Source organism: Clupea harengus, chromosome 15, assembly GCF_900700415.2.
Source record: "Clupea harengus chromosome 15, Ch_v2.0.2, whole genome shotgun sequence".
In the NCBI taxonomy this organism is placed as follows: Eukaryota; Metazoa; Chordata; class Actinopteri; order Clupeiformes; family Clupeidae; genus Clupea; species Clupea harengus.
Window position 1 is genome coordinate 7600886 of NC_045166.1, and position 27953 is coordinate 7628838.

Here is a 27953-nt window from a genome sequence, read left to right on the forward strand (position 1 = left end):
AGCATACAGCACATTCAGTCTTAAACAGCGCTGAATACCTCAAGCAGCTCCTGCTCATAATAACTCGTATAGACACTTGACTGTGCTGCTGGGGGCCACACCGTCACCAACTCCTGAGGAAGTGAGTTCTGGCCCAGGTGATTACTTCAGGACCAGAGCCATATAGAGAGAGAGTCGCGTCAACAGCAGTCCAAATGCTTGACTATTCTTGACTATAGTCAACTACTGAGAGGCTCCATGATCCGTCATTGTTGTCAAAAAAGAAAATGGAACATTGGAGCGACTCTCTGTCCGGGATCAGTTTGCAATGGCTTTCCTGTCTACGGTGGCCTCAATGGGTCAAAAATAACCTCTGTAAATTCACCTCTCCACAGGGTTCACGCCCACATTCAGGAGGGGAAGCTGTGCTCTCTGTACTGCTTTTGAAGGGTAACGCTGCAAAGCTCTGACCACCATCATTTATTTCTAGCTGTGGCAAACAGTTTTTTTAATCCACCATAATTCATTTCCAGCTGTGGCAAACACAGTTGTTTTAATCCATTTCTCTTCAAGTGAAGCACCACAAGCTCAACCACAGCAAAACAAACACAAGCTCAAAAAAGATAATGTACAAATAACCGCTGAGTATTTGTGTTCATCACATTTTCTTGAGGTAAAACTCCTGAAACAAAAGGAAAGCCAGAGGGGGATGCTTGACATTTTTATTCTACAAACAGAAGGAACCTTACAAGACAAAAACCCTCTGAAAGAGTACATCAGTATTATGTACCAGCCATCCAGACCATTCATATATCTTAGCTGGGACAAGGATACAGTCATATAAATTACAAAATAGAAAACAGGCCGGTATGTGTGACATAATACAAATACAGAAACATTATACAAATACAGAGGTTCAACTCAGTGAGTAATAGTATTCCCCTGTTCAAAGGAAACAAAAAGAAAGAGAATCTCTGAGAGCTGCACAACTTGGCCATGACCTCAGATTTGGCAATGATATGACCTATGACCCTAACCATACTGGTGAAGCTGAAAAAGAAGCTTGTTAGGCACCTCTTGGACAGATTATAGTGACATACTATTCAGTACTAAAAAAGTACTTCTATTTGATATTGAACATTCCAGTCCTACCTGGCATTTTACTGATATTGTAACCTAAATAAGCTTTATATTAATTCAAAGTGATGTTTTTTTTTTTAAAGCTGTCCTTGGTAATGCATCACATCTTAAAGCAAATCTACTGGCTTGAGAAACTACAAAATCTGGTTTACTTGCTACAGTAAGACCAAGTCAAGTAACATAACCTAATGATTTGTAATGTGGGCTATTGGACCAGACGTTGGTAAAATAACAAAATTACTATTTGACCTACCGGCTGTCATCAGTTACATTGATATTCTTAAATTAAACTTTACTGGGCAGAGTCTAGGGTGCTACCTGGTCAATCATCATGACTTATGATGACCATCACGACCATGAAATCATGACCTTGACATTTACCTAACTGCAACATCCAATTCCTTGTCTGACGGGGAACATAGCTTAGGAAGATAGCTCAGTGTTTTGCCAGGATCTGGTTCAATAGCCACTTCCCTTTACATTACTGGTCTGATGCATGCTACTAACGTTCAGTCCCATCACCACTGATGAACACAACCAGGCATCAGGTCAGAGAGCTACAAGCCTGACCCCTAGTGGACAAGCATCACACTGCTTAGCTGTTTGAGCGAGCCAGGTAGGATCGTGTGATTTGCCACCTTGATCTCATTGAGGAGCGCTATCATTAATTAAAGACTAAAGATAAGTGGTGAGGACATACAGGCCTTTTTGTCGGCCATCTTGAGAAGCCAGTCAGATTGCTACTGGAAAGTATTTTAAAGGACCTCTGCTCCACCACTCCCGACCAGCAAAGTTTGACGTAGATAAAATGAAAGAGCAAACGTGATTGGTCACTGCAGCAGACTGGAGATGTGTTGGGTTGTGGCCTGCGTGCAGACCTGGAGGTAAGTTCCGCTTTGGCATTTGGAAACATATTGCCTGCCACCCACTGCTTCACAGAAACCTCACCTCACATTAAAGGAACGTGCTTCTCTGAAACCTCACCTTACATTTAAGGAATGTGCTTCTCTGAAACCTCACGTCACATTAAAGGAACGTGTCGGCTGTGTGGAAAATACAAAGCACAAAATCATCTGTAGAGATGTTGGAATAATCATAACGAGGACGGTGTTGGGGTGACAGTAATTCCACAAAAAAGAGAAAACTCCGACTCACCAAACACTCACATGATAAGAAGACAAATGACACACAAGCTTTGCTCCGTCTTTAGCTGGAGCGCATACCATACACATCCCTTAGCACACGTAGAACAGAATAACAGAAAAGAGAATTTAACAGAGTTGAAGCAAAACTCCCCTTTACAAGGACATCATTCTTTGCTACATGCTTTCTTCCCTTACTACCCTCTCTCTCTTTATCGTTCTCTCCCTCCCCCTCTCTCTCTCTCTGGTCCCTCCTTTCGTCAAAGACCAAGGCAGCTTCTATAAGGGAGAGACAGGACAGTTGCTCCTTGACGGACAGTAGACGGTAACTACGGTAACCACCAAGCTGCACAGGAGTTTGGCTTCCTGCTTCCTGTTCGCAGTCTGCTCGCTGCGGAGCTCAGATCCTGCGGTGTCAAGATGTGATAAGGTGGTCCCGATGTGACCTTGACCTAAAAGGGTGACCTTTGACCCTTTAAGTGGGCAGCGGGTCATCATCGCCACGGCGGCACCTGCACTTGCAACACAGCACGAAGGGCGTGGCCAAGAGCAGGAAGGGGGAGGCGACCAGCAGCAGCAAGCCAAAGCCAGCAAATATCCCCACCACCTGCACACAGAGAGTGGGAGAGAGAGAGAATGAGAGAGAGAGAGAGAGAGAGAGAGAGAGACAGATAGAGAGGGAGAGAGAAATAGTGAGAGGGAGAGAGGGAGCGAGAGAGGGAGCGAGAGAGAGACAGAGTTAGATAGAGAGAGTGAGATAGATAGATAGAGAGAGAGAGATAGACAGAGAGAGAGAGTGAGATAGGAGGAAACAGAGAAACAGAGGAGCAGTGACAGAGAGACCAGTGAATAAGAGAAAAAGAGAAAGGAAGGAGAGATAACAAGAGCGTGAGGGAGGAGCAGATAGAGGAAGTGATGAAGCAAAAAAGGAAGATGAGAAAGACAGAGAGAAGAAAAGTAAGGGTGAAGAGAGATGAAGAAGGAGATACAGAAATGAAAGGAAGCATAACATACATTCAGTAAGTGTGTGTTACAGCGCAAACCAACAGATGGATCAGAATCAGCTCATTCAGACTTGTCAGCAAATTCATAAATCCCATAGGTTATTGCAAACAGTCTTTCACTTGAAGGGATCAATATAAACAGATGAATACTGGGTACTAGCCACAAACTTTTTTCTTTATTACCACAAGGGGGCAGCATTTACCACAAAATATTAGTAATATTGTCTCCCTTTGAGCATTGCTCAGACTTTTACAGTCACTGGCAATAACAGTATATAAACATATGGGTATGCATATGAATGTTGGCATGTGTACCTGAGTGCGATGCCAGATCACAGAAGCTCTGGAATGGCCCAGCTTGTTCCGGCATGGTCCTTTGTCATAATGGATCAGGAGGAAGTCATCCTGAACACACACACACACACACACACACACACACCATTACATGTCTGTTTCTGGCAGATGCGTTGAAAAATGTCATGAAAGGAAGATATAATGCAGATGAATGGGTGTACAGACAGATGCTATGTTCTGAGCATGTTTGACACACACTTCCACTTTCTACAGCAAAAGGCCTATTGAGAATGCTCACATCCAGCGACTCCAGGCAGTACCAGCAGAAGGCGTGCTTGCAGCTCTTGCACATCATCTGCGCGCAGCCCTCGTCCCTCTCGATGTACACCTTACACCTCGGGCAGCGCTTGATGGGCGCGTCCTCGTCCTCACTCTTACAGTAGGGGCTGGGGGGACGCACACAACACATTTACATTTAGCAGACGCTTTTGTCCAAAGAGAGGTAACAATCAAGCTACGAGCAATAGAGACCTAGTGTAACAATAAATACTTTTTTACATAAGAAATAGAAGAAAGTGCAGGAATATTAAGTTAAGTACTAGTAGAAGTGCAAGTTAGGAAGGGAGGTGCTCTCGAAGGTCGTCTTAACCGTTTGGGGAAGGATTAAGATTTCAATAAAAACCCTTTTGCAGGGGTCGGGGATCTATTTTAAGGAATGATGTACTGCTGATGCTTTGAATGTGTATTTCATTTAAGTTTTATTTATTCCTGACCTAACCACGGTTGGTTTACCTGATATCGCCGGGGAGGAGGCTGGTGATGGTGCCGCTCTCCTGGCACGGCTGGTCCTGGTGCCAGTGGGCCCGGCAGGCGGAGCAGAACTCGCTGCTGCAGGCGGGGCACCGGACCTGCTGCGGGGAGAGCACGTCCTGCTCCCCATCCTCCGGAAGCTGGCACACGGCCTGGCACGAGGAGGACGGGCACCACGTGCGCCAGGGATCCAGCAGCACCTCTGCGTGGTGGAAACAAGAGGGATGAAGAGAGGAGAGATGAAGAGAAAGTGTGTAAAACAGATGATTCAGCGTGCGGTGGCGTGTTCCGTCTCTGATCAACCAAAGAAGACACGTGTAACTCCTCTGTTACTCTCCCTTCACCGGCTCCCTGTAGCTGCTAGAATTACATTTAAAACTCTCACTCTCGCCTAGAGGACAGCCACTGGATTGGCTCCTACTTCTTATGGATGTCTAAGCCTAGATCATGGGAAAGGATAGCATTACTTTTTAACATTATCTTTTAACAGTTCCCTGCGAATTACATCAATACATTTATGAGATGAGCAATCAATATAATGAAAACCTCTCTCTCTTACTCTTACTCTATCCCTCTCTCTCTATCGCTCTCTCCACACTCTCTCTCTCTATCGCACTCTCCACACTCTCTGTATCGCTCTCTCCACACTCTCTCTCTCTATCGCTCTCTCCACACTCTCTCTCTCTATCGCACTCTCCACACTCTCTGTATCGCTCTCTCCACACTCTCTCTCTTTTTCTATCACCTTCTCCACACTCTCTCTCTCTCTCTATCGCTCTCTCCACTCTCTCTCTCTCTCTCTCACTCACTCTCTCACTCACTCTCTCACTCACTCTTTCACTCTTTCACTCTTTCACTCTTTCACTCTCTCTCTCTATATCGCTCTCTCCAGACTCTCTCTCTCTTTCTATCTCTCTTTCTATCGCTCTCTCCCTCTATCGCTCTCTCCACACTCTCTCTCTCTCTCTCTCTCTTCCCTCTCAACTCTATTTTAAGACGCTCTGTGATTCAGCTCAGCTAATTATAGCTCTCTTGACCCTTGTGCATGAGGAGACTGGCTGCAGCGCCTCCGCTTCACTGACAGCTCATCCGTGGGAGCCTGAGAGGCACCACACATCCTTCAGTAGACCAAACGCCTCATCTTCCAGCGTGTTGATGACGTTTCTCTCCGCAGAAAGATGTCACCAATACACGCAGAGATCTTTCTAGAAAGCCTGCACTGGAGAGAGGGGTCTGACGTTCTGTTCTGACGTGCTGTCAGCAGCGTCCCTCTGGTGCTGTGGCTATTTTTAGGACCACTGGGCCAAGGACAGAAGAAAGAGAGCAGAGAGATGGGGGCGAACGAGGATTAAGAAACTCAGCACTCATGGACTTGAGTGACCCCAGGGCCTCTTTGACTAATGTGTGTGTGTGTGTGTGTGTGTGTGTTAGCCTCCTGGAGTGTGTGCTAGCTTAAGTTCCGTGTCGTGTGCTTGTGTGGACGTGCGTCTTCTGTGTTCACGGCTCACGTGTGTTGACGTTCGTGTACTTGTGAGGATGGCTCCTGGGACCTGCTTGCATGGTCCACTCACCTCTTTCAAAGCGAAGCCGCTGATACCGCTGCAGGACTTCTGTAGGTACCAGAAACTTCACCTAGAGAGGCAGAGCAGAGGGTACGCTTTAGTACTGCCACCTTCTGGTAGGGAGGTTGAATTAACAAACAAACTGCCAGCTTATGAAAGATTCATTGACCAATAACATTAAATCATTGCAACATGCAACTTAATTTGACTATAGGTCTGAAAAATATAATAAAACTTCGTTCAGGAGACCACATACAAAAATACATTTTTAGTGCTTAAACATCCCCACTTTACCTCACTGCTGTTATAACCTATACATTAACATGTAAATACCCTCAGTGAAGGTTTTTACCTCATCCGTTTACTTGACATAGTTTACTTAAATGGTATTGTTGTGCTTTGTAATGATTGACAGTGTACATGACATTTGTAGAGGATGGTAAAGCATTCAGAAGTGCCACACTGCTTCATGTGAAATAAGGGTCTGCACCTCGCTCTCTTGCAGGAGTCCCTGCTGTGGACAGGCGGAGTCGGGGCAGCCTATGTCCGTCTGCAGGCCCTCTTTAACCAAGAGCTCCACATACTGCTTCAGACACTGGAGAGGACAACATAGAGGAAGAAGGTGAATCAAATACAACACATATCTGTGTGTTGTCTGATAACTGTAGAGTGAGTATCTTGCTTACTAAATGACAACAAAAACATACAGACTTTGAAACCAAATACTTTAGAGTGAGTAGAAAGAAAACACCAGGTTTAAGTAGATGAAGCAAATATGACTTTTTTGAGAGAGAGGGAGAGAGAGAGAGAGAGAGGGAGAGAAAGAGAGAGGGAGAGAGAGAGAAAACAAGGATATATAAAGATATAAGAATCTGCCATGACCCTTCAACACTGGAAAACTCATACTGTCCATTTACACAGAACCAGAACCGCCCGCTAGCAGAACCCTGCCCTCCGTTCACTCCCGGACCCACACCCGGACCCACGCCCCCAGTGGTGAAAGGGGCAGCCCCTCAACATCATCCACTCCCAATTAGCCAGGAGGAGACCAGTGAAGAAGAGGATTCACTAAAATGTCAGCCTCTCCACATCTGTGTTGAATTGTGTGTGTGAATGACATAAGCTTGCTGCGTTAGCCTGTTGCATAGTGTAAGCGTAGCATAGCTTAGAGCGTAGCATAGAGTGATGTAAGCTTTTGGGTGTGCCTCTGATTACCATCAAGTTCTGATTTCACTTCAAGTGGATGTAAACGTTTACGTACGAACGCAGCATTACATCAGACTGTGTAATGGTATGACAAAAACTCTAGGGAGATATTGTATGCCATTGGCTCTGTACACGGGGAGACTCAACTGGGGGATTTAATGGAACTTGGAACATAGAGCACGGAACACCCACACATATTAAGAAGTTTGAAAGCATGCCATGCAGAAGATGGAGTGGCAGCTCCTGTGAGCCTGTATTCTCACCAGCTAATAATAAAGCAAGAGTAAGCTCAACACTGTGGGTATGTGTGTGTGGGTATGTGTGTGTGTGTGTGTCTTTGTGTGTGTGTCTCTGCACATGTGTGTGTGTGTGTGTGTGTGTGTGGGTGTGTGTGTGTGTGTGTGTGTGTGTGTGGGTGGGTGTGCTCACCACCGTGCAGAAGGCGCAGTGGCAGTGTGTGAGGGCGGTCATGTGGTCGGGGGTGAACTCTCCCAGGCACAGCTTGCAGGACTGCAGAGGAACCAGCACCAGCTCTGTGGGCCTGACGTGCGCTTCCGTCGTCGTGGGCTCCTTCGCCATGGCATCTGTCGTCATGGTGCCCAGTCTCTCCTGTGGATAACAACATTGGTCGGTCAAACACTCAAGTGGGAGAGGTCCGGGGCCACTTGGGCGAATGTTATTTACATCTTCATTCTGCTAGACCTACTGCTTGAGTGAAGTTCAGTCAGAGACTGGAGAAATAACCCTTTCACCAAATCACAGATTTTGAATATAGTTAGATCAGGAGGCTCAAGCACTCTGAGAAGATTCAGAAGGGACTATCTGACAATGCAGTCCAGGCTATTCATTGACAGTCAGAGAACAGAGAGGCCTTTGGGAAATGCATGTCCACATTATCATAAGCTTTTGAGCTCATTTCAGACAGAAAAATGACATAATGCAACAGTGTTAATTTTGGCAGCTATTTTAGATTTAGTCTTAGTCTTAGTCTTTAGACGAAAATGCATATTAGTTTTAGTCACTTTTAGTCATTTTTATCCTGCTTAGTTTTAGTCTAGTTTTCGTCGACGAAAACTCAGAACATTTTAGTCTAGTTTTAGTCGACGAAGTCTCATTACATTTTAGTCTAGTTTTAGTCACATTAAACTAAAAATTAAGTCCATCTTATAGTCACATTAAACTCCTTTCCATCCCTTCTCAGGCCCGGGGACCCCTTGTGTTGTGTCTACAACTGCATAATAGTCAAGCTTGCAGTACGTAAACTGTGGATGCAATTAGTCTCTAAGATACAGATCTCCTATGCCTACAGCTGAATTCCAATGAATTCAATGTAAATAATAATTTTAAGGCAATACTTAATTAACAGTATTATCATTAAAATATAAGAGAATATCAAGTCTAGATTTTGAAGATTCAAATGATCTGATAACACAATACAACTACTATGCCTACCTGGCCTTAGTTAAATCAACCACATATCCTCCATATGAATTGCTGTGCAATCTGATAACCAACATACAGTATTTAGCTAGACGGATAGTTTGAGAGTTGAAAGTAGTGCTAATAACAATTGCATAAATAGACAAGGATATGTAAACCAATCACATATTCATTTATTTTTTCTTGATTAATGTCATGCGTGGCCTGTCCTATAGTCCATTCTGCAATGTGTTTACTAGCTAGTTATCGATAGCTAGTATAACTTAGCTATGCTACCTCATAGTTAGCCAACGTTAGCTAGCTAAAAGTTTTGGAACTCATTTGCCAAGCCAAACGGGAGGTTTCAATCGAAAATGACTCGCTAGTTATCCAAGCTGACACAACCTATACACTCGACTGCCCCTTTGAAGTTAACTTAACGTTGGCTAATATATTCGAATAACTAGTTAACATTAGCTAATTATCATTGACAGTTACTAGCTAATTTACCTTGGCATAAATGGCAGGGTTGTCTTGTGCGCTTTCAGGTGCCTCTTGTTGTGTTCTTCCCATCTATTTTGAAGCCACACGGTTTCTCTCCGGTTATTGCGGTGCATTGTGTTTTATTTTCTGTCAAGTTATAATTTAAGACTGTCCAGATATCTATTCTTATTTGTCTTCCAGTACCGAGTGCTTGAACTTCAGCCATCATAACGTTAAGCCATAGGGCGTCACTTGCATGTCTGGCCATCTCAGGGAGTGGAGGAGGGATAGATACAGGACCGGGCAACATTCAACCAATTATGTGCATACAAGTTTAGAAAAAAAAACCAATTGTGACTTAGTCAACCACCAACATTTTCGTCTCGTCTCGTCTCGTCAACGAAAGTTAAAATAGATTTAGTCATAGTTTTTATTTATAAAGATCCGTTTTCGTCACGTCTTAGTCTCGTCTTAGTCACGGGAAAAAGGTCGTTAACGAATATTTTTCGTCATAGTTTTCGTCAACGAAATTAACACTGTAATGCAAATGTCAGTAAGATTCGTTTTACATCTCAACACACAGCACCGTGTTGAGACGTGACGTGAAAACTTTCACCCATTCTGAAATATAACCACAAGGGGGCGGAGGACTCATAGGTTGAGAGAAACACGTCCTTTCTTTATATAGAGAGGTAGGGTCAATACATCAATTACTCAAATAGATGATATATATATATATATACGAATATATATTGAGGCCAGTTGCATCTGATTCCTCAAACTTTGGTACTCTACAGTAAATTGCATAGAAAGATGTATGATAGGGGATTTTGTGTTTGTAGTTATGGCATTGTGAATTGATACGCAAGTCTGTGAGAGAGATAGAGTTTGTGACTGCTGTGTGAGTGGTGTTAGCACAGATAAATCCCATTACACTGGTGGTAGACACACGCACACACACACACACACACACACACACACACACACACACACACACACACACACACACACACACACACACACACACACACACACACACACACACACACACACACACACACACACACGATCTGTTCTGAACAAGCAAAGGATTTTATCCACGGAGGCATATGAATTGCGTGAGTTAAAAATAGAAAACAGAGCTCCGAATTACCACCAGATGCACAAACAGTCTGTCCTGATACTCCGGCGTGGGCTATTAAATAATGATGTAAGAAACTGCCTTTGTGCTGCTTTAACAGCAGAGATTGGCCATCCCAGCTGCATCCTCTGAGACACATAGAGCTCTTTTCAAAGACATCCCCCCCCCCCCCCCCCCACTAACACACACACACACAAGTGGGTCCACACACACACACACACACACACACTAGCACACACACAGACACACACACACACACACACACAGACACAGACACACGCCTGAGTAGAAACAATAAACAAGCCAGAATTGATGAATCAAAACACACAAACAGTGACAGCTCCCTACCTGCCTCTCTCCCTCACTAGCTCAGAAGAGGCTAAAACAAAGCCCAACTGGTCTCTGCTGAATTCCCTCACTATACGGAAGGACAGAGCGACATGATGAGTGACATTGTTACACTAAACCACAACACTGTCTGCTCAGGAAACTACATCTAGACCATCCTCCAATGCGTGAGAGAGACTGCACAACAAAACAAAGAACAAATGAATAAGGGTGAATAGGGTGTGAGTGAGTGAGTGAGGGAGTCAGAGAGAGAGAGATAGATTGATATATAGATAGATAGATAGATAGAGAGCTGTGGAAGAGGAAGTAAGTAGTTTCTCATTCTCTCTCTCTCTCTCTCTCTCTCTCGCACACGCACACGCACACGCACACGCACACGCACACACACACACACACACCTGGATGCCCTGGAGGTTGCTTAAATTAGTACCGGAGAGAGCGTCACCATGCACCAGCACGTCACTGCAGACAGCAGTGGTTCATTATGCACACATCACACCATCTCACCCCAGCAAACAGCGCTCTCAATTTAGCTTCAAATGAGCTTTACTGGCATGACAATGTGTTTGCATTGCCAAAGCATAACATTTCAACACAAGGTTTACATACAGAATACAAAGACATGGCAAAAATAGATATATGCATAGATATATGATATCTCTCTCTTTCTCTCTCCCTCCCTCTCTCTCTCCCTCTCTCTCACCCTCTCTCTCACCCTCTCTCTCACCCTCTCTCTCTCCATCTCCCTCTCCCTCTGACGTACTAAGGCCAGGAGACCTACAGAGTCTCCACAGCCCTTTCCCCTGTGCTTCCATTTCAATAACATCAAATATAAATAGACGGCAGAAACGTTGCATAAGGCCATACCACATCTTACGTGATCTCTATTTATACTCTATGTAGGCTAAGGCCAACTAGATTGTCACTTATAACTATGCTACCCCAGTGTGAGTGTGTGTGTGTGTGTGTGTGTGTGTGTGTGTGTGTGTGTGTGTGTGTGTGTGTGTGTGTGTGTGTGTGTGTGTGTCTGTGTGTGTGTGTGAGAGGGGGAGGGGGATGGGGATGGGGGGTAGAAAAAGATTGAGTTTAGCAGTGCTGTGAGCACTAGAGCTGAGCAGGTGTCACTGGTGCAGGCTGTGTCAGATTTTGAATGGACTCTTGAATCAGCACTCAGGCTTCTGGGTGATTATCACTGAGGGATTCATCAGCACTTAACAGGATAAGAAGCCATGAGAGGGAAACGCCAAATCTGCCTTCTCGTCACACACACACACACACACACACACACACACACACAAGTACACGGTATCTACATATAAACTAAGCCTTCTCTGTACTCTTATGCAGGGCTGGGGAGAAGCTAGCTGTGATTCTCATCAGGTAATCGGGACGTGCCTTTTATGAGATTAGACCAGAGAAAGCACACACACACGCACACACACACACACACACACACACACACACACACACACACTTCACCAACAGCATACACACACACACAGGACTGAGGGTTCCCTGAATGAGAAAGGGAGGGTGCGGCATTAAGGAAGGCTTGGGGATGCAGTGGAGATTCCATTAAGAGGATAACATCACAGATGATCACAGATCTCCAGCACATAGACACACAGACACACACAGACACAGACACTCACACACACACACACACACACTGGCAGTAGCCCAAGACAATTAAGAAGCAGAGTTGGACACGTTAAACAGTCTGCAGATGTTGAAACTGAGGGGACCAGGGTTGTGTGTTCCCTTACCCCTCCATTGGGTGTGAAGGCTGAAGAGGTGATCCCATCACCCTCCACCATGTTCCCCACCCTACCCCTACCCCACCTCCACTACCTCACCCTTAGTAAGGGTATCTAAGGACGCCAAACTATGTGCTTCTGTGCTCAGGTGGGTGGAGAAGACTATTAATGATGTCTCAACACACACACACACACACACACACACACACACACTCACTCACTCACTCACTCACTCACTCACTCACTCACTCACTCACTCACTCACTCACTCACTCACTCACTCACTCACTCACTCACTCACTCACACTCACACTCACACTCACACTCACACTCACACTCACACTCACACTCACACTCACTCACACTCACACTCACTCACACTCACTCACTCACTCACTCACTCACTCACTCACTCACTCACTCACTCACTCTCACACACCCTCTAGTTATTGTGACAGGGTCTGGATTATTGCATATTCTTGCAGATTTATCATCGAGTTCTTTCTGGTCTGGGAACCGTCAAGGAGACCAGGGTTTATACATCATGTCTACCACCTTCACCCTCACCACTGCCTTACCAGCGGGTGGCACGCCAGGATTAGAGGGACGAGACAGGGTGGTGCCCATCCCATCTGAGGGACTCTTCACAAGGAGTCTGGACTTGTCTGCTTTGAAGCAAGACCATAGCTCACAACTCATCTGACGAGTTTGTCTCAAAGCTCTGTCATCTCTCTCCTCCTCCTCCAATGGATGTGCAGATAAAAGGAGAGAAGGAAAACCCAGTTGACAAAACAGTTTGGGAGCAAGATAGAGAGAGGAAGTGTTTGACACAAGAGGGAAAAGAGAGGGAAAAAATCAGTTCTCTCAAGTCCACAGAAAGCTGATCTTTTCCCACGACACTGCCGGTTGCGTAACCGAAACCTCAGAGGGTGATATTTAATGTGATGAGGTCAAAGGTCATCGGGTAGGAAAAGTAAACGGAGAGGAAAAATGGAGGGAGTGAGTGAGTGAATGGAAGGAAGGAAGGAGAGAGAGAGAGAGAGAGAGAGAGAGAGAGAGAGAGAGAGGGAGGGAGGGAGAGAGAGAGAGAGAAAGAGAGAGAGAGAAAGAGGGAGACAGAAAGAGGGAGAGAGAGAGAGACAGAAATAGAGAGAGAGAGAAGGAGAAAGAGAGACTATGTACTCTGCAGAACCTCAGCCCTTTCCAGTGTGGGAGTTGTGGTAAGGAGAAAGGACATTGGCATTGAGACCTCAACCACTAAGTCTAAGGTTGAGATGACCCTGAAGTGAATGACTTACACGGCCATATTCAAATACAGCCTTAGCGTCTGTGGTACAGCCTGCTCACACACTCCATGACTTTCACGGCCATATTCAAATACAGCCTTAGCGTCTGTGGTACAGCCTGCTCACACACTCCATGACTTACACGGCCATATTCAAATACAGCCTTAGCGTCTGTGGTACAGCCTGCTCACACACTCCATGACTTACACGGCCATATTCAAATACAGCCTTAGCGTCTGTGGTACAGCCTGCTCACACACTCCATGACTTACACGGCCATATTCAAATACAGCCTTAGCGTCTGTGGTACAGCCTGCTCACACACTCCATGACTTACACGGCCATATTCAAATACAGCCTTAGCGTCTGTGGTACAGCCTGCTCACACACTCCATGACTTACACGGCCATATTCAAATACAGCCTTAGCGTCTGTGGTACAGCCTGCTCACACACTCCATGACTTTCACGGCCATATTCAAATACAGCCTTAGCGTCTGTGGTACAGCCTGCTCACACACTCCATGACTTACACGGCCATATTCAAATACAGCCTTAGCGTCTGTGGTACAGCCTGCTCACACACTCCATGACTTACACGGCCATATTCAAATACAGCCTTAGCGTCTGTGGTACAGCCTGCTCACACACTCCATGACTTACACGGCCATATTCAAATACAGCCTTAGCGTCTGTGGTACAGCCTGTTCACACACTCCATGACTTTCACGGCCATATTCAAATACAGCCTTAGCGTCTGTGGTACAGCCTGCTCACACACTCCATGACTTACACGGCCATATTCAAATACAGCCTTAGCGTCTGTGGTACAGCCTGCTCACACACTCCATGACTTACACGGCCATATTCAAATACAGCCTTAGCGTCTGTGGTACAGCCTGCTCACACAAGCTAACACCCAAATGTTTTGGCCTATGTGCCTATGTGTGCATCAGGGAAAATATAAACAAGAGTTAGTCACTACCCTTGAAGCTCTCACGCAGCATTAGGGCAAGGCCTTCCTTTACATCACAGTTTTGATCTCATTTTTGGCCAAAATGCAGAAAGTTAGTCCACCCTTTACGCTTTTCTACCACTTCTGCCTGTGCCTGAAGAGGAGGTCTCACTACAGAAGAGCATGATGTGCCTGTCAGTGCAAGAGGGAAAGATCTAGCACACGGCTTTTATGACACACTGGTGCTTATCACATCACCTTTTCCACCACGTATTTCAAACATTACTCCGCCCTGCCCAGCCTCTGCAAACGGCAGCATCAGGAACAAACAAGCAGAGCCTGAGACTTGACCTGCACACACACACACACACACACACACACACACACACACACACACACACACACACACACACACACACCTCCACAAACACACTGTGTGTCTCCACACGCCACAGAGTCACACACACAGGAAGTGAGATCACAAGAGGCACCGCTGTTTCCTGCTGATGGACTCAACTCAACTCAACTCAGTCAGCCTCTAGTGAAGTCAATTATGGAGGCTAAAAGAGCTCATGTAGCTGATCCCTCTAGAGCCCTTTACCAGCAGTATGTCGCTTTTCACAACAATTTCATCAGGGGCCAAGGAAGTCAAAGAGACAACGTTTAGGAGACTTCCTGTGCAGAACCCTGGGCTGTAAAACACGCCCACTGAGCACAGTGCTACAAAAGAAAAGAAAGAAAAAGAAAAAACACCCACATCACACAACAATGTAGAGGGAGGTTTCTGCGATTCAAACAAAAACAATTTTATATTTCCTTTCAGGCCAGGAATTCCAATAATTGTAGCGTTTGCAATGACTGAAATCCCAATAGATGATAGAGCTGCAGTCAGACCACTGGGGGGGGTTAAGTCTGATGGTTTCTGGCCAACCTCGGGGGGGGGGTTGTCCTGTCCCATTCCATCTCATCTCATCTCATCTCATCTGAGCGATGATCCAATGAGCACAGATTACACCCACAGGACCAATGAGGGGATTTGCAGAGGGACCTGGTTTCTATTCAGGAGGCAAAGAGTGGCTCTCCGTGAGTAAGCAGATGGATGTCAGATGAGGACCTGAACTGATGGACATTAGTGGACATTACCTTGACATTACCATCTCCATCTCCATCGGCCTCGGGGCTTTCAGGTCAAGCCTATCCTGGACTTGCTCCAGTCTCCGTTCACTAGCCGTAGGCCATGCTGGTCAAGAAAGGCCGGCCTTTCAGGGCAGAGTTCAGCAATCTCTTATTTTTCGCATGTGTGTTGCATTCGCCAGTGGAAAAATCTTCATGTGATTTCCATTTGATTTGGAATCTGTTTCTGCAACTGGTTTGTTGATGCAAGTGTAACCTGATTTACTGCCGTACATAAAAACTGAAGTGCTGGCCGGCTAATGGGTGTTCCCATTCTAATGGTAAGATAAGTGAGTGTCTCTCTCACGCAGTCTGAGACACTCTCTGACTCACTCACTTATTTATTATCACATATAAACAGATCCAACCTCAAGGTTTCCTAAGGATTCATTTTATAATGGAGTTATACACTGGACTTTCAGCACATATTTGTTAAACAAAGCTCGCCTGGTTTGATACCAGCTCACAGCAACGCTAAACTCCTTTAACCAACTTTGAAATGTGCCAGATTTACCATCCATGGTGTTAGCGTGCACTATGTCTTAGCACAGGTGATTGCCCTGGAGCGTTAGGACGGTTGCTACTCAGGATTACTGGTAGAAGGGATGTCTTTGATTGAACAGTAACAATATTACTTCATCCCAAGCATCCCCTATGTTATGGTACGTTATGTCCAAAATATACCAAAAGTTCAATGAATGAATTCAGCTAATTCAGCTAATTATGTGACTAGCACCTGGGATTGAGAAGTACTGCCTAAGTGCCTGCTCAGGCCTACTTCCCATAGATGCTACAGAACAACTATTACTGGTAAATGTGGAATCTATATGAAACTCTTTGGCCCTTAAAAGGATATGACGGACTCAACATGTTAGGAGCCCATTTTTCCCTTGTTTTGTTTATTTATGGCATTGGGGTCACAGACGTCCTAAACTGCTTAACCTAACCGTGTTCCACTGTTCACGGGCGGCCAGCAAGTCCAAATGTAAGCTTCCCACTGCATACACCAGCATAAAGCCACAAGTGCTGATCTCACTCTAGCATCAGTCTGAATCTAATGCTGATCTCACTCTAGCATCAGTCTGAATCTAATGCTGATCTCACTCTAGCATCAGTCTGAATTGAATGCTGGTCTCACTCTATCAAGTAAGGTAGATCATTCCCAGTTACCCAGTTATTTTACTCACTACGGTAATTAAATAAAACTGGTGCAACAACACCATTCAGACCTTCATGGCCAAGTCTGAAAAATCACTCGTCACTCTTCCAGACCAGTCATCAAGCTGATACCTAATTGGAAGACAGGCCGTCAGAGATCTCAGAGAGATGGCCCTCAGTGTCTCCTGCAACAGACCTCTAATCCTCAGTCTAGGTTGGCCTGTATTCCACAGTAAGGTAACAGTTTTCAGGAACATGGCCTCTACAAATTCTCCAAATCCAGACTAAAAAACAGTGGAAGGTAGACACTAAAAGAAGAGGCTTACGTATAAAAAAAAATAATGTTTCTGTCGGCCTAATGTTTGTTTACTGAGTGGATGGCTGTCCCTGAGATGCTAAGCTAAGCTAAGAAGCTAAGTGTCAGGAAGAGCCAGATATCCCCAAGTGCTGTTGCTACTTATCTCACCTGCTCTGGCAAACTGTGTGTGTGTGTGTGAAATAGAGAGATAGAAAGAGAAAATTAATGAGAAAGAGGAAGAGAGAGGAAGAAGAGTAAATAATAGAAAGAGACCTGGGGACGGCGTAAGAAAAAGAAGACAGAGAAAGGGAAAGAAAGAAATGGGTGGAAAAAGAGAGAGGTGTGAAGAAATGAGAGGAGAGGAGGGAGTGTGTGTGTAAGATAGAGGGAGGGATAGAGGGAGAAGGAGAGGCACAGGAAGAAGGGGAGTTGGCAGGCACAGAATGTTCCGGACGCTGGACGATCCCGGCAACACTCATGAAAGAAACACTCTCCTCCATTTAGCTCCATTTAGCCACATTCAGCTGCACAGCAATAGGCTCTAAGGCACGTGTGTGTGTGAGTGTGAGTGTGTGTGTGTGTGTGTGTGTCTCAATGTGGTCTTCTGCTTGACTGTACATAAAAACTCTATTTCTCTCATCTAAAACACGCGCTGCACGTGTGCAAAAGTGAGCATATCTTTCTCTTTCTCTTTATCTTTTGACATTGTTCTTAAAAGACCCACAGAAAGGTGACAGACACTGGCTAGAGGCTTTAGAGAAGTGGACGGTCTCCATGGCACCCACTCACTTTCGCACATGCTCAGATCAGGCCAGATGCTTGAGCAGTGAAGTCCATAACAAGGAAATAGAAAAAAAACATTCAAGCCTGCTGATAGTTGCAAGTCAAACAGCTAACCTCAATGAAATATCTGCAATCTAAGTTCGACATGGCTTTGTCACTGAGTCCTCCATTTTGACTGTGCATTTCAAGAAAGAAAGAAAGAAATGGAGAGAGAAAGAAAAAGCAAAAGAAAGAGAGAGAGAGAGAACTTTTGTCTTTTGCGGGTCAGAGGTCAGAGGTGAACTCACCAGGCCCAACACACAGTCTAGGTCACCTTAGCTGTTGACCAATCAGGTTCCCTCTTTGACAGACCTGCCTTGCAGTGGAATCTCTGAGGAGGGTCTCTCAGCCAATGGGCTTTCCTGTTCTTGTGTCTGAATGTAGGTGGGGTGGAGGTGAAAGGCCCACACATTACCATCCAACGAGCTCTTCCGTATTCCCCAAAACTACTTGACTAATATCCCTGAAACCTGAACACAGTCATACTACGGGGAATATACACATAGATGTAGGTTGGGAATGGGTTCCACTCGGCCTTGACGCCTGTTTGGCTTGTCAGCGCAGGAAGATGCTCATGGAGTGAGACGAAAGCCCTGGCAAAGCGCTGTCAAATTTAGACCCATATGAAGACAAGAAAGAAAACCATCTATAGGGTTCTAGATAGAACAAGTTCTAAGGAGAGCTTGTACGGGTCCTCAAATGAGGACAAGGTAAAGAACCCTTGGGCTGTATGTAACACTTGTTTTTTTCTTTCAGTGATCCAGCCCAAAAACTGAATGACCCACACAGTTCAGAATAGTCCAAGCGAATGCTATTTATTATGCCGAGACAGAAAAGCAAACCTCAACAATTCCCAGGCAAGGAGAGAACTATAGATGAGTTGGCTATGACCTAAGAGGTTACATAATTTGCTATGCCAAGGACCCTTTTAGCTGATCTCACAGTCTTTCATTCTGTGTAATGAAACCACTCATGTGTAAGCAGCTGCAGTCATTTCAGTGCATCTACCTCCCTTGAGGAGGCTATTCAGTGTCAACAAACCAATACATCATAATGACTTAATCATTAGTAGTTGAAGCGCTTTTGTGCAATGTTTCAGGATGACGCTACGTTACAATGTGATACTTGTATTAACCTGACAGTGCAAGAACTGCAGTAGGTTACAGACCAGTGTTATAGGCAACAAACGACTCAGACCATACGTTTTCACATCAGCCATCTTAATCTTAGATGATCGACATAATATTAGACCACGTATAAAAACGACTGTAAAGATCACTGTTATTCTGAATACCGACGACAGTAAATGGGGGCCAGGCCATTGATGCAGAGCAGCATTTTAATGTGAAACTCGGCTCCAGCTCGGTTAGGCTAAACGGAGATAAAGGACACTGAATCCGATTACAATATGCACTATGCTGAGAACTGACTAGTGAACGTTCAGTGCTGTCACACGTTGATATTTCTATTACAATAACATTACTACGCTGCCAAACTGCCAGTCATCAATGCCGTATACATAGAGACAAAAACGGCATTCTATCCTTCCTCATAAACAACACATTGCATTCACTAGCTTTGTTTACCAGCCCTTTAAGACGATAAAACATCGCTACGTCGACACAGTAAACAAAATCCAGATGCTCTCATCTATTTTTACAAAGGCACGGAGAACGGGTGTAGACTTAACAAGCAGTCTTACCTTGAAATGAAGGTTTCGGTAGTCACCCTGTTATGACTCCAACATGAGTGTTCCCTCTCTGTATACTACAGCAAGGCGCAGTTGCGCGGTGACATGACTAGTTATCCCTGGGTGTCCTGAGCGCGTAACAAAAATCACAGACCCTCCGTGCACTTCCTAAAATCGACCGCTCGGCGTTAAACACTGGAACGTCGCCATTAGATTGCGCTGGATCTGAGGAACTCAAGAGACGCGACCGATTTTTGTTTTTCATCAGATGTCAGTGAACGCCCCCTGCTGGCTAATGTCACAGCGTAAACGTGAAGTTCATTATGTGGGCTACAATACACCTCCACGGCCTGACCTCATGTGGCCAGGAGATCAAACAGCACCGTCAGAGGAAGCGACGGTGCTGCCACCTCCTGGTATATCTGATAACGACACTAAAGACCTGGGAAAGGACTTCCATCGCTGATAAAAACTAAAGTTGGTTACTTTTTCTTTCTTTATTTCTTTCTTTCTTCCTTTTTTTCTAGGACATGCTACAGTACCTCATGTAGCTTACTATCTACTCAGATAAAATCAATGTCTATCCGTGTCTCGTAGGCACTCTTCTTGTCTATAATCACGTATTCCTCTCACACTGAACCTCAAAGTCTGAAAAAGCTGCGGAGGGCCGTGTTTAATATTTATGACTTCTATTCACTGCAGTGTTTGTGCACGGCCTGTGTGACCTCTGTCAAGGTGTCAGCAGAACAGGTGTGTGTTCGCCACGGCGTTGATGGATGACCTCCACTGTTTGTCTTCCCCTTCCTGTCGGCCTGAAACTAAGTAGCATTGATTCCCCTCATCACCAGAGGCAAGCCTTTCAGAGCTGACAGGAGAGGCTGATAAATCAGGGAGAGGGGGTGGAGGGCTCTCTCTCTCTCTCTCTCTCTCTCTCTCTCTCTCTCCCCTCCCCTTAAAGCCCTCACACAACCTGTACAAGCCCACTGGGGATACAACCTGCGCGCTCAGCCTGGACCCAGCCAGTGTTTGTTCTGATTTAGACAGAGAGAGAGAGAGAGAGACACAGACAGAGAGACAGACAGACAGAGAGACAGAGAGAGAGAGAGAGAGAGAGAGAGAGAAAGAAATCCCAGTGGAGATCTATGTCAGTAACTTAAGCTGCACACATCCACTGTTGCCTTAGAGACACAAAACCCTGTACAGCATAGACAACAATCAATAAGCTGCAGACATGAGGAAACCAAACAGATTTGAAATGGCGCATAATGAATAGTTTCACTGGGCCAGGTCTTTTGAGGGCAGATTTTAATCAAGATCTTGTGAGGGTTGTGTTATTTCATGCAACCAACCACTAGAGGGCAGCACAATACAAGTTCACAGACAGACACACACACATGCACAGTGGAAAAACCTCCCCACACGTACACAGAAGTTTGCAAATGTTTACACACACACACACACACACACATGCACTCACACACACACACACACAAACACACACACGCATCATGTCACACTGGGTTTAGAGCTGTCATGTTCTCAGTCATGGTTGCGTGCAGTGACACGCTGTGTGCTGTGTGTCATTAAGTGGAAGAGAAGAAAAAAAGACAGAGAGAGAAAGAAAGAGAAAAAGAGAGAGAGAAAGAGAGAGGGGTAAACTTCCTCAACGCCATCACTCTCCTCACTCAGGCAAAGCCATTAGCACATCTCAGGCTGCAGCTGTGTGCCTGTCACCTCCCCTCAAAGCTCAAGTGACAGGGCCTGTCTCTCTGGAGCTGCCCAAGGTCCTCAAGGAGAGAGGGAGAAAGACAGAGAGAGAGAGAGAGAGAGACAGAGAGAGACAGAGAGACAGAGAGAGAGCAGGGCCTGTCTCTCTGGAGCTGCCCAAAGTCAAGGAGAGAGGGAGAGAGACAGAGAGAGAGAGAGAGAGAGAGAGAGAGAGAGAGAGAGAGAGAGATCAGGGCCTGTCTCTCTGGAGCTGCCCAAGGTCAAGGAGAGAGGGAGAGACACAGAGAGAGAGAGAGAGAGATGGGAAGTCATTGGTCTACCTTGGGGGTGTAGGTTTCACCCTGGCCTCTGTGTGGTAATCCAACCCCAAGTAAGACTCAGTCTTAGAAGTGATACTTGTCGTTGCACTGATGTAAATGTGGCTGTTTCGTCTCATCTGCTTGACAGAGATGGAAAATCTTTTTGGTTGTTAAGTTCAAGGCAGCTGCTGCGGAGTTCAACAAGAGCCAGTCCTGGGTCTCAATGGTACCCTGTGTAATTGGAGCACAGCACGGTGCCCAAACTCACTAACTTCCTGTTATTTCCTGCGGCAGTCCAGGACGCAGACAGATTCTGGGTTATTGATTTTCACCTAGGCGACATTCCACTGAGATAAGGAAGACACAACAAACACACAAAAAAATGTCTCCGTTTGGGGACTTTGGAGAAGACATCTGAATATTCTTGGAACTCAATCATCGGTTCTGTAGAAGCTTCCAGATCTCTGGAGAGCCCCATGTAGCCTCGTGATTCCCGAGCAGAGCCATTCTGTGGGAGTTTTATTTTTATTTGATGGTTCAATAATATTGCTGAAAGGACCCGAGAAATATTGCGCCGTGCTTGTTTATTGCCTCTGGAGTGTGTGGGTACGGCTTTGCAACAGGAGTGTTTATTTGTTGTGCCAAAAGAGCAGTCTGGCTGTAAATGAATCCGTGAGGAGCAGAGCGGAGAGAAACGGAGAGATGCTTTTTTAGCACAACACAACTCCACACGGAAATGGCTTTCTGCTGTTTGCACACAGGAGGAGGAATGTGGATAGTTTCAGTCGAATATAAAAAAGAAAGACCAAGCTTAAAAGAATGAGAAATAAGTAAAGAATAAAAGGAAAGAAAGAAAGAAAGGAAAAAAAAGAGAGGAGAAGAGAAGCACAAAAAGAATCCATTCGGAAAACATTCAGAAGAGGGCATGATTTGACCCCTTTGACCTCCTCTTGTTAGTCCAAGAGTGTCAAGCAAAAGACTTGAAGATCGTCTATGGCCACAACGCACTCACTGCAAACCAAATCAGCTTGAAGGCCTCAAACACACAAAAGTCTAAGGCCACTCAAAAAAACCCTATCTGCTGAAAAGATCCCAGTGGCTTTGAGCACAAACAACACAAAGTTACTCCCACCACTCCACCAAGTTACAACAACTTCACAACAAAGTGATCAGACTGTCGCGCCAAAGGGGAAGCATCTGTACAAACTCTGAATGGCTAATGTTGGACTGCAGGTCACTGAGCAGGGAATCTGGACTTCTTGGAATGAGGTCAAGAAGTGATGGATGAGTGTTTATTTTTGCAGCGCTGCCATCTGGAGTGAGGGAGTCACTCGGTTTAACACTCAGACCCGTCGGCGAGGATGCAGTATAGGCCTGCGGTAGAGGCCTGCGGTAGAGGTCTGCGCGGGATGGATTACTCAGTCCCACTTCTGCAAGATCCTGGCCCACTCCCACGAAACAATGTAGTATTTTGTTCCGCTCCCAACTCTGACTTTCACATTGTATCCCGCTCCAACCGGCAAAATTCCGCAAGTGGATGTTTACACGGGATGGGAATCTTTCAGTCCCGCTCCTGCCTGCTCCCATGAAAATGCACCACGTGTAAAAAACACCAATCTTGCACCTGTTTATGTAAAACATGGGTTATTTCTTGCTGCTCTCGTAAAAATATGATACTCGTTCTGTAGTTTAAGAACAAAAAACATCTACTTTAAGTTGATCTTATACATATATTTATATTTTGCAAGTCATGCCTCCCATACAGGCATCAATTTCTTCCTGCCCAGACCCACACCCACACCCACACTCACACCCACACCCCACAATGAAAATGAGTCTAGCCCTGCACTGCACTCTTTAGCGCTGGAGAGAGAACGAAAGAGAAACAGAGAGAGAGAGAGAGAGAGAGAGAGAGAGAGAGAGAGAGAGAGAGAAGGAGAGTGAGAAGGAGAGAGAATGGGTGAGAGAGAGACACAGCAGGGAAAAAAAGATAGATTAAAAGTGATCATAAGAGAGAGCAAAAATGACTAGCAGAAAGAGAGAAAGTGGGAAAGAGAGAGAGGGAGCACAAGAGACGGGAAAAAGGAAAGAGAGGAGAAAAGAGAAATAGATCTTTGAAAAAAAAGGAACGCACTTTCACAAGCTTGAAGGTCTGCAGGAGTCAGAGGCCCATCACAGAGGCCCTTGTTGCCGGGCCACCATCTGCCCCACACAGCCCCCTGCCCCCGATCTGCCCCACACAGCCCCCTGCCCCCCATCCCCACCCCCACCTCGCCGAGCTCCATTCCCCATCCAGCCCCTCATCTCTCCATCTGTCAGGGTCGTGGACGAGTGCGTCCACCCAGCTCAAGGGTCAAGAGTGAGCCTGGGGTCAGGCCTGTCAGCCGGAGAGTGTCCAGACACGTCCACTGGCCTGCTTCCGTCACCTGAAGCCACGGATGCGGAAGGATATGTGTGTGTGTATGAGTGAGTCAGTGGGTGTGTGTGTGTATGTGTGTGTGTGTGTGTGTGTGTATGAGTGAGTCAGTGAGTGTGTGTGTGTGTGTGTGTGTGTGTGTGTGTGTGTGTATGTGTTACTTTCTTGCTTCTTCACTTCAGTCTTCAGGATGTGGTGCTTGCTTTTTACGTGTCCTGATTCTGACCAGTAAACCAAAATCGGTACAAACCTGTACTCTTAAAATAAAACATACCAATGTTCAATCAATCAAATTCAGGTCACCCTATCATGCTCATTCACTCCATGGGAAAGACCTCGGTGTGGGATTGAGAGTGATCCAGAATAGCATGCTGAATCATAACGGTGTGACAATGGTGAGATTTTGGCAGTGGTGCGGTATCGGGCTTTCAGCATTAGTTAGTACGATCACTTCAGATGTTCCTTTTGTTTTTTCAGCAGTTTGCTTGAGTCGTGTCTCTGATAATGGTGGCCTTTGGGGGTCTCAGAGACACACTTTGGCCTCTGAAGGGTCCTGAAAGCTAATCTGGCTCCTACATGGCACCACATCTGGCAATGTTCAATGTGAAACAAACAGGAAGGTGAGGGAACTACTACCAGGCCTCTAATGAAAAGGAGCACCATCAATAATATATCCAATAATACATAATATATCCATATTATAACATATCCATATATATATATATATATATATATATATATATATATAATATATCCAATATCAAATATTGAGTACTGAGGTTCACCTTGTGTTTTTTTTTTTTTAAACTTCACTTGGCCAAATCTCGAGCTCCAACAGTAACACTGCAGTTTTTTGAAGTATGCCATTCAGAAGCCAAACGTATCAATATCCACCATTCACCATTTTTTTAAAACAGCCATACCAAAAATGTAATAAAAACAAATCTCTTTTTTAATGTTCCGTCTCCTAACGGTGAGATCTGGTATTCGGTGACTTTATTTCAGTTCATATGAGTAAAACTACCACTACATCACATCTCTGTGAAAGGATGGAATAAGCCATTGCTTACCCAGCACTGAGCACGTCCATAAAATGCAAACAGAGCATTGTCAGAGATAGCGAGTGGTGAAGTACACTCACTTGAATGGATAATGACGCTTCTGAGTGAGGGTGATTGCGGTGTTCAAGGACTCTAAATCAGATTGCCGTTGCTCCTGTTGACATGCATAGACCACGGCGCTGCCTAGCTCATCATACTCAGCCTGATAAACCCAGACCGCTTTCAAGAAGGGCCAGGCACAAAAACCAGATAACGCAAAGCAAAGTCCCTCACGCACATAAACGCTCACGGCACCCGAGCTGTCCTGACGCATGACTCGAACTGTCTTGCGCCTCTCCTTGAGACTGCAGGGCGGGTTTACAACGAGGTCTTTGCAGCCACGCATGTTTAAAGGGGGTCACACAACCTGTCTCGTAAATGTCTCCTCCAAACAGTTTTTTTGTGAGGTCTGTTGTGATGGTAACTGACATCCAATCAGAGCTGATTTAGTAGAGAGAGGAATTACTGTATAGAGGCAATACCACCCTGCCACAATACATCAGCACTAAGCAGTGGTGTGTGTATATCAATCAATCAATCAATTCAATTTTATATAGCGCTTCTCTATATACCCAAAGTCGCTTTACAGAGTCCAGTAGGTGGTGGTAAGCTACCTCAGTAGCCACAGCTGCCCTGGGGCAGACTGACAGAAGCGTGGCTGCCAATCAGCGCCAACGGCCCCTCCGACCACCACCAACACTCATTCATATTCACACAATGCAATGCATGTCTTTATGATGGTGGGGGAAACCGGAGTAAAACCACGGGGAGAACATGCAAACTCCACACAGAAAGGACCTGGAACGACCTGGAAGGACCGGGATGCAAACCCAGGGCCTTCTTGCTGTGAGGCGACAGTGCTAACCACTGAGCCACCGTGCTGCCCACGTATAGCAGTGGTGTGTGTATAGCAGTGGTGTGTGTATATCTCTGGACTCTAAAGGGCTATAGCAACAAAGCAAACAAACATGCTGATGACCTTGGCGCTGGAGCACATACTGAGGCTGTGGGTTACTTACACATAAAACACACAACAAATCTCTCTGACCAACAAAGACGTCTCGTTCTGTGTGTTTGAGTGAAGCTGTGGGTTACTTACACATAAAACACACAACAAACCTCTCTCTGACCAACAGAGACGTCTCGTTCTGTGTGTTTGAGTGAGGCTGTTGGTTAGTTACACATAAAACACACAACAAACCTCTTTCTGACCAACAGAGACGTCTCGTTCTGTGTGTTTCAGTGAGGCTGTGGGTTACTTATGTAGTGAGGGCAGTAGAGGGGAAGATGGTTATACCCCAAATTAGTCCGACTACGCCACCCCAGGGAAAACTTACACCAGTAAGCCCCAGGGAATACTTCAAAGTAATTGTCAGTATGCTGTTTATTATACTAGTAATTTCAGTTTATACACCAAGGCAAAAACAGGTTCGAAATGCACGAAGCGACAGACGGGATTCCAGTTCAAGAATGTTTATTAATAACTGAGGGAAGGGAGAGTGGGAGTGAAGAGGTGGATCATGAAATAACCTGCAACGAGACTGACAAGTTAGCAAGATACAAACATATATTTATTGAATATCATTTGTCAGTAAGGCTAAAACAGGGAAACTAGTAGACTAGAGTCTAGGCAGTGCTAAGTAGGACTTACCTGAGGGAGGCAGACTAGCAGACGGCGTGCTCTTGGATCCACACCGCTCACACGTGCACACACACTCAAAGAAGTGGTTATAAGGTGAACTATGACACGGCAAGCAACCCACAGCACACTGCACACACAGCACAATCACGGCACACCCACAGCACACTAACCAGCTTGATACACCCGCATGCAGTGACAGGGGCCCACCACCAGGTGCCTAGCCTCCCTCTGGAAGCACCTAGCAACTGCTTAACAAATAAAATGAACAATTATTGCACCAGGGGATATCAACAGTCCATCCTAATCACGAATCACTCAGACAGTAATAGCAATCATGCATAGGGACTAACTACAGACCAGAACAAACAACAAGCATGCACCAGGACAGCTACAGCGCCACCAGCCTTATCCCCAGTCACATGCAGACAGAAAACACACTAGACAGAAGCATTACTCCATTGGAGTTGACAAGATGGTACAATGCCCAGACAAAAAGAACACGACAAAGAAAACGAAAACCCAGGTCAGATATAGGTCAGACCAACATGCACAACAACAGTTTAGCAGAGTCACGAGCATGCTGAATCATACACGCATTGTCAGGTTTAAACAAAACAGCAGCACCTTTGTGATCAGGCAGTTATCAGACAGTTATCACAGGAACGACGAGGTCAGCGGCGAATTACGGTTCCTCACTGTAAAACATATGCGCTAATTAGAGCCAGTGTGAAAAGAGGCTACTCCTCCAGCGTTAATGAAAATAGGAAAGGCATACCTGAACATGCAGGGACAAGGACATACCGAAGGCGAGCGTCAGAGGGAAGGCTAGGAATACAGGGCTACAAAACAAACACGAGAAGGTAAGCCCCAAAGTAATGGGTAAAAGTTGTACCACTCGCCAGCAAACAAACACCTACCCGGCAAATCAGGAAAGCACCTCAACAGGAGACGGGGTGTGGTTACAGACACCGTAATGCACGCACACAACGTCTGGTCCTTTTATCTCCATCTAAGTGGAGGTTATCAGTGACTAGGCTGACGATAGTTGGGCTGATTGAATGTGAATGTAAAAGCAGGGAGTGTAGGTGTAACAACACCACCC

General features: G+C 45.5%; 1 protein-coding gene and 1 long non-coding RNA gene across 2 annotated transcripts; both read right to left on the minus strand.

Annotated features, from left to right (window-relative positions):
- Nucleotides 1-687: 687 nt before the first annotated feature.
- On the minus strand, nt 688-20204 carry rnf144ab (ring finger protein 144ab). The gene is made up of 8 exons (XM_012815732.3): nt 19679-20204; nt 7567-7746; nt 6422-6526; nt 5941-6001; nt 4352-4571; nt 3858-4005; nt 3581-3670; nt 688-2868 (listed from the first exon to the last, which is right to left on the minus strand). Exons 2-8 carry the CDS (start codon nt 7729-7731, stop codon nt 2737-2739), a joined length of 921 nt encoding a protein of 306 aa, XP_012671186.1. The 5' UTR covers nt 7732-7746; nt 19679-20204; the 3' UTR covers nt 688-2736.
- Nucleotides 20205-26487: 6283 nt separating this feature from the next.
- Nucleotides 26488-27953, minus strand: LOC116223784. Its single transcript, XR_004165268.2, has 3 exons — nt 27769-27953; nt 27627-27690; nt 26488-27546 (listed from the first exon to the last, which is right to left on the minus strand). It is a non-coding gene; the product is annotated as an uncharacterized LOC116223784 (long non-coding RNA).

Bases quoted from the DNA above. Each gene is read 5' to 3' on its own strand.
- rnf144ab (XM_012815732.3), bottom strand. From the start codon at position 7,731: ATGACGACAGATGCCATGGCGAAGGAGCCCACGACGACGGAAGCGCAC. The intron at 4,006-4,351 runs GTAAACCAACCG...GCGTCCCCCCAG, and splicing joins CTCCTCCCCGGCGATATCAG to CCCCTACTGTAAGAGTGAGG. The intron at 3,671-3,857 runs GTGAGCATTCTC...GTGTGTGTTCAG, and splicing joins ACTGCCTGGAGTCGCTGGAT to GATGACTTCCTCCTGATCCA.